This window comes from Arachis hypogaea, chromosome 19 (genome assembly GCF_003086295.3).
Source record: "Arachis hypogaea cultivar Tifrunner chromosome 19, arahy.Tifrunner.gnm2.J5K5, whole genome shotgun sequence".
In the NCBI taxonomy this organism is placed as follows: Eukaryota; Viridiplantae; Streptophyta; class Magnoliopsida; order Fabales; family Fabaceae; genus Arachis; species Arachis hypogaea.
The window spans coordinates 76,032,364-76,040,319 of NC_092054.1; the positions used below are offsets into that span (position 1 = coordinate 76,032,364).

At 39.8% G+C, this 7,956-nt stretch overlaps 1 protein-coding gene across 1 annotated transcript; it reads right to left on the reverse strand.

Moving 5' to 3' along the window:
* Positions 1-7,358: 7,358 nt before the first annotated feature.
* LOC112778465 (uncharacterized) lies at positions 7,359-7,718 on the reverse strand. The gene has a single exon (XM_025822779.1). It carries the CDS (start codon positions 7,716-7,718, stop codon positions 7,359-7,361), a length of 360 nt encoding a protein of 119 aa, XP_025678564.1.
* Positions 7,719-7,956: the final 238 nt, after the last annotated feature.

A 7,956-nucleotide genomic window follows, 5' to 3' on the forward strand; every position in this document is an offset into this window, starting at 1 on the left:
ATCCTCATTGTCTCTAACAATTGTGACGAGAATTGGTTATTGCTCCACTTAGTTAACCTCTAACTATGAAGGAAAGTCAAGTGAAGATAATCAATTCGAGTCCACAAGTCCTAATCAAATTCTAAGGAAAGACTAGAGTTAGTGTCATTCAAATCAATTAGCAATTTCCAATTATTAATCCACAAAAACCTTGACAATTCAAGTGTCTCCAATTATCCAACCCGTAAGCCAAGAGTAAAAATCTACTCCATAGCTAAAGTTGACATTTTCTCAAACAATTGGTGAGCAATAATGGAATACATCATGAAATTGAGAGAGAATTGGAATTCAAGCTATCTTATACAAGAAATTGACAACAACCAAACAATTAACAACAATGAACATGAAATTCCTCAATGCATTCATAGAAATCAAAGTAGCAAGGTCTAGATCCAAGATCTAAAATATTAGAGTAACAAGAACACCAAATTGAGAGTGGAAGAAGAAGATCTACAATTTAGAGTAATGTAAAATTGAATCAAATTTAGATCTCACCAAATGATCTAAGTACAATTGGAATTGAGAAAGCCAAAAACCTAGAGAGAAGTGGGAATTTCTCTCTCTAAAAATGTAACTTCCAAAAGTAACTAACTAGAAAAGTGTGTAAAAGATCTGTCCTCCTTCAATCCTTGGTTATTTTAATCTTTTCCCGCCAGAATTCCACTCAGAATTGGGCTAGGAGCTTTTCTAAAATCACCAGGCATGTTTTCATTAAAAAGGTCACGTGTGGTCGTCACACGTACGCGTGGGTCACGCGTACGCGTTGTCTGGGTTTTGCGATCCATGCGTGCGCGTTAGGCGTGCGTACGTGTCGATGAAGTTTTCACCCAGCCACGCGTATGCGTCCATGCTCGCTGATGCACAACTATTTTGTGGTACATTTTGTACTTAATTGAGTGGATTTTATCCACTAAACTCACACTTATTCATAAAATTCGCATGTTTTACATTTTCCTTCCTAATTTTGTCCTATGATTGAAAACATGCTTCTTGGCCTTAAATTTGCTATGTTTAATCCTCTCTTGTTACCATCCGATGCCGTGATATATCTGTTAAGTATTTTCAGGGTTTATAGGGCAAGAATGACTTAGAGGATGGAAAGTAAGCATGCAAAACTAGAAGGAATACAAGAAATTGAAGGAATTATTGAGCTGTCAAGCTTGACCTCTACGTACTAAATCGATCATAAATTGAGCTACAGAGATCCAAATGAGGCAATTCAGTTACGTTGGAAAGCTAACATCCGGGGCTTCAAATTGATATGCAATTTGCCATAGTTGCCATGCAGTTAGGTGACGCGTACACGTGGATGACGCGTACGCATGACCTTGCGAAAGTTCAGCGATGCGTACGCTTGGGTGACGCGTACGCGTGACAAAGCCACGTGCTGCACGTATTAGAAAATGCTGGATGCAATTTCTGGGCTATTTTTTGGCCCAGTTTCAAGCCCGAAAATGAAGATTAGAGGCTGCAGAGTGGGGGAATAATTCAACAACTTTCATTCACATAATTTTAGGTTTTAGATGTAGTTTTCTAGAGAGAGAGGCTCTCTCCTCTCTCTTGGTTTTAGGATTTTTAGGTTTAGTTCTTCTCAAATTCTGAATTTTATCTTATTGCAATTTAGTTTCTCTTCTACTTTTATTTGTTCTAGTACTTTAGTTTATCTATTTCTCTTGTTGATCTCTTTGTGTAGCTATTTTAGTTTATGAATTCTCATGTTAGATTTGATTTTCCTTTTTATCCAATTTGGGGTATTTCATATTTATTGCTTCTTCCTTTATTTGTTATCATTGATGCTTGCAATTATTGGTTTAGATTTTATATTCTCTTATTGCTTTTCTATGCTTTTATTTTGTACCCACCAAGTGTTTGATAAAATGCTTGGTTGGATTTTAAACTAGCTTTTTATGTTCTTAGCTAAGATTGAGTAATTAGAGACTCTTGAATTGTCAAAGTCTCTTCTTGATTGACAATTGAAAGTTGCTAGTTGACTTGAATTCCACTAACTCTAGTCTTTCCTTAGGAGTTGACTAGGACTTGAGGGTTCATGTTGATTTTCTCACTTGACTTACCTTCAATTGTTAGAGGTTAACTAAGAGATAGAAAAAGGTAATTACCATCACAATTGACTATGATAATGGGGATAGGAATTTCAATTATCAATTCTTGCTAAGACTTTTCTTAACTATTATTTTATTTCTTTGTTATTTACATTACTTGTTCCTTATTTCAAAACCCAAAAAGATAAAATTCCATAACCAATTATAAGTACACTTCCCTACAATTCCTTGAGAGGCGACCCGAGGTTTGAATACTTCGGTTATTTTTATTGGGTTTGCTTAAGTGACAAAAGAATTAAATTTGATTGAGGTTTAATTATCGGTTTAGATCTATACTTACAACGTGCTTATTTTCGTGAATTTTTACCGATGATTTTTCTCCCATCACTCGCGCGCCAATTCCAGAATTCAGCTTCCACGCGTGTGCATCGGCTACGCATGCGCATCGATGCCAATACTCTAAAGCTCCATTTTCCATTCTCCCTCCACTTATGCATGCTCTCTTTCTTTCTTCTAGACCATTCCTGCCCCTATAAACTCTAAAATCACTTAACAAACAGATCACGGCATCGAATGGTAATAGAGAGAGATAAAAATATAGCATAATTAAGGCCTAAAAAGCATGTTTTCATCCATTAAGTAAAATTGGGAAGAAAACGTAAAACCATGCATTTTATATGGATAAGTGTGATAAAATGTTGATAAGATCCTCTAAATTACGCACAAAATGTATCACCAAATAGTGGTGCATCAAATCTCGCCACACTTAAACCAAGCATGTCCTCATGCTAAAAGAGATTGAAAGACCAAAGAATCATAGGAGAATGGGGATTTATTAGATGCAAATTACCTATATGGATGCAACTAATGCAAATGTATCTCTCTACTTGGTCAAAGGTAAATCAACTTCCAAGAATATATATGAGCAGATACGGCCAAAATGATACAATAATTCATGACTCTACCAATTCAAGGCACAAAAGTGGAGTGTGCATAACTTGCATGAAGAAAGCTCGTGAAACCCGGGAACAAGGAATTGAGCGTCAAACCCTCAACGGAAGTGTTTGCACTCTATTCTCTCTAGTGTTTAGGGTTGACCACTCAATTATGCTCTAATCATGCTTTTCCCTGATTTGTTTGTCAGCTAACAATCAACACTCATCCAATGCATGCATACACCTATCATGAGGTCTTTTTAAAGGTTGTAATGGGGCTACGGTCAAGGTAAGGTTATATATATGGCTAAGTGAGCTCAAAATTTAAGTCCTTGATTAACATAAGCTTCCCACCTAACCTATAGAACAACCTATGAAAATCTAATACAAGCCTAACTACCCATTATTTTCTTCTTCACATATTCATGCATTCCATTTTCTTTATCATTTTCCATATTCATTGATTATTACTGAACCTTATTTTGGGGCATTTTGTCCCCTTTTTTATTTCTTTCTTTTTCCTTTACTTCTTTTCTCTTTTTTTTTCTTTCTTTTATTTTTTTCTTTTTTTCTTTCCTTTTTGTATATATAATTTGTTTCTTCTTTTCTTTCTTTTTGAACTACAAACATATACAAGAGCATCAATGCACATGGTTTTCTATTTAATGCACGAATATGTACCCAATTCCCAAGATCTTCAATGAAATTCTAAACATCCTTTTACCTCAACCAATGTCCTAAGTTTTCCCACACTTGAATGACGCACACACACTAGCCTAAGCTAATCAAAGATCCAAATAAGGACAATTATTGTTTTTCGCTTAAAGGCTTGTAATGTGCTAATATTAGAACAAAGGAATTTGTCATAGGCTCAAAGTTGGCTAACAATGGTTGATGAAGGGTAGGCCATTTGGGTACGTGAGCTAAATAAAATGATGGCCTCAATCATGTAAATGCATGTCTACATGGAATAATGGACATAAAGAATCGAATAAATCAAGGATCACAATCATAGAAAGAGAACAATGCATACAAGAATGAAAATAATTGGTTATAAGATGTAACCACACAATTAGGCTCAAGTCTCACATGCTTGTGTTCTTAGCTTAAGAGCCGTGTTCCAAAATACATTCCTCAAGCAAGATTAACACAAAAAATTTTCAAATTGGTAGGGTGCCCTAATAATAATTTCTTGGAAAAGAAGTTATCACCCTAACCAAGTAGTCCTAACATGCAGAAGGTGTTCAAATACAAAAACTAACCATGCAATCTATTCTAACTAAAGGAATAAAAATCAAAATCATGGATGTTGAAAAGAAAAGGGTACCTACAGAAGTCGGTAACCGACCTCCCCACACTTAAGAGTTTGCACGGTCCTCCGTGCCGATGATGATAAGGAAAGGGGGGTTCGGGTCGTCACCTCCATCATTCATGCCTTGAGTGCTCGCTTCACTGTTGTCCGAATCGGATGTGGAAAGGATTGGCTCTTCCATAGGCGGGTTGACACAACTCCAAAGCTTCATCATGTAAGCAAATCGGCGTTTGTTTCGCCATTCATATCGATCTATCTTCTCAAGGAGCTCTACGAGCAATTGATGGGTTGACTTTGGCGGTGCGGATGAAGTAGTAGGAATGGTGGGAGGAGGGGCTATGGTGAGGCTCGTGGTGTCCGTGGGAGGCTGAAGATATTTTCCGCTCGGGACGAGATCCGCCCTTTGCCGGAATTGTAGCCTTCATGTCCTTAGCGTCGCAAGAAACACCAGCAGTGGCAACTAAATCGGATACCAAGGCGGAAAATGGTAGATTGCCCTTGGCATGGACTCGACCCATCGCTTGTCGGATGAGGAGATGGATGTTGACTGGTCTCTCTGTGAGTATGCACCAAACAAGGAGGGCTATGTCCGCCGTGATGGATGACTTATGGGTACTAGGAAGCACATAGTGAGATAAGATCTGGGCCCATGCTCGAGCTTCCACAGTAAGAAAGCGTGCGTCAATGCACTTGGGCCGCATCCTTAGTCGCCCTTGGGTCCAAAATGCCTCAGGTTGGGTAATGATCGGAAGAATCGAGTCCCACTCTAACTGATACTCATTCCACTACTGTAGGGCCTCTTGGTAACCATCCATATCCTCCAGTACCGATGAAACATTAAGCACTCGCTGAATAGCCTCCTCTGAAACCGAGAGTTACTTTCGGCACACGTAAACCGACTGAAGAGACGGGGAGTGAAAATTGGAGTAAAACTCCACCACCCACAAGAGATTTGTCTCTTGTGGTCTTTGCAATAGAAACTCCCATCCTCGCCGTTCAATGCGGGGCAGCACATACGGAGCAATGTGGTCCAGGGGAGTGAGTAGGTGCTCGGAATGATAGTTCCTCTCGACTATGTGAGGAAACATGAGCTCACAGAAGCAGTTGGAAAACCTTGTGGGGTCCCTTGCCGGATTGCTTTTCTCTTGGTCATCAAGGTGAACAATTGTCTTCGCCTTCTTTGAAAGGGGATTTGCTCCTAGTGTAGGGCATGCCTTGGAGGTTGATTTTTGGGATGCTCTTTTTGTGGCCGGTTTCTTCGACGCCGCCATCCTGAAAAAGGAAGGGAAAGAGGGAACATTAAAATCCAAATAATCAACACTTGGAAAATAACATGCAAGTGAAAGGTAATACCCAGAAGGAATAGTATTTCTTGAGGACATGACAGCTGCAACATGTGATCAAGACAATAATAAAAACATGGGGCATAACACTTAGCATGGGATGAGTGAGTAAAGCATGCAATAAGGCATGAGAATGATAACTCACGCGTCAATAATAATCAAGAAGCAAGTCAAAGGTAATGAGCATTAGAATGGTAAACATGAAGGTAGAATATGCTCAATGCACTTAGCTAGAGCAAGTGAAGGAAGAAGAAGCACCAAGTTAGGAGCATAGAGTCAAAATTGAACTAAAATGGTATAGGTGCATTTCAACAAACATTTAGTGTGAAATATTCAATTAATGAGCAAGTATGAATAGTTTAACCATGTAAAGCCTCAAATAGAATACCAACAACAACACAATACCACAAAGTCATGAAGGAATCAAGAGATGTCAAATTGATCTATCAAAGCAAGAGAGAACTCAAATTTCAACACACATGGAAAATATGAATTGGAAGAAAGAAAACAAGCAAGAATTAAGTAACAAAAATACAACTAAGAGGAAATGCAGTAGAAAGAAGATAAATGCAACTAATAAGATAGACACAAATTAGCATAAGTGACAAAAAGAAAGAAAGGAGTCGGGGGTAGAACCTTGAGAAGAAGGAGTGAACAATGTGGAGTGTAGGTGGAGAATAGGAAAGAGAGGAAAGAGAAGGTAAGGGGTTGCCGGAGGCGGTGGTCGCCGGCAGAGGTGGTTGCCGATGTAGTGGCCAGAGACAAGGGTGATAGAAGATGGGAGAAGAAGAGAGGAAGTGTTGGAAGAAAAAAAGTTAAAGAAGGGACTCAAAACAGGGTGCGATGTGTTTAAAATGCGTCAGGGATGCGATGCGTGAGCGCACTCCACGCGTACGCATGGGTGGATAGAGATGGGAGGCGACCCGTAAGCGTCTCCTATGCCTACACATGGGTTGCAGGAAAGAGAAGGGATGCGTACGCGTCAGGCGATGCACACGCGTAGATAGAGTTGAGCCCTGGGCGCAGAGTGGGCCCAAAGCAGGCCTAACTCTCTCGTTTTTGTATCTGGAGTGGCGTGCAGCACAGTCGACGCGTACGCGTCTATCACTCTTAAGCGTGGATTAGAAAATTGACGACCGACGCGTACGCGTCTGCCACGCTTACGCGTGGGGCGCTTGGCACCAAATAGGCATAAAAGAGGCACAACTCTCTTGTTTTCGTACCAGAGTGGCCAAAATTTGCAATCAACGCGTACGCGTGGGTTATCGAAATGGCAATGGACGCGTAAGCGTCACCCACGTCGACAGCCCCTTTCTTTTTTTTTTTTCATACACATGAAGAGGGCCAATTATAGCACAAATTGGTAGTAATGCATGCTAAAGGGGTCAAAAACATCAAAAACCTCATGTAACACTCAACCTTAAGAATTTCTTCAACATCTTAATTCAATCAAACCATTATCAATGAACTCCTCATGTGCAATTTAACACAAAAATCAAGCAAAAATCAACCCTACTATGAACAAACTCACAAATCAAGCAATTACCAAAGGTAAAAAAATTCTACAAGCTATGTGCAAGAAACTATAAGCAAAGGTAGATCATACCATGATGGGCTGTCTCCCACCTAGCACTTTTCTTTAACGTCCTTAAGTTGGATGGTCATTAGCTCAAATCTCTTCTCCTTCGGGTTCATCCTCAAGGAGGAACACCTCAACCTCTTTGTTGCTTTTCATCTTTTCTCTATGGTATAGCTTTAGACGATGACCATTAACCTTGAAGATATTAGGGCTTGAAGGATGGCGCAAGTGGTAGACCCCATATGGCTCCGCTTTCTCCACTCTATACGAGCTTTCCCACCTTGATCTCAACTTTTCGGGCATCAATCTCAACCTAGAGTTATAGAGGAGAACCAAATCTCCCGCTCTAAACTGTCTTCTTCTAATATTTCTATCATGCATCGCTTTCATCTTCTCCTTGTAAATCCTTGAATTGTCATAGGCTTCCAATCGAAGGTTCTCAAGCTCCATCAACTATAACTTCCTTTCGAATCCAACCCCAAATCCAGTGTTGCATTCTTTTACGGCCCAATATACTTTATGCTCTATCTTCGCCGGTAGATGGCAAGCCTTCCAATAGACCAACCGAAACGGCCTCATACCAATTGGCATCTTATAGGCCGTCTGGTAGGCCCAAAGCGCAGCAACGAGCTTAGAAATCCAATATTTCTTGTGAGGCTTCACAACATTTTTCAATATGCACTTTATT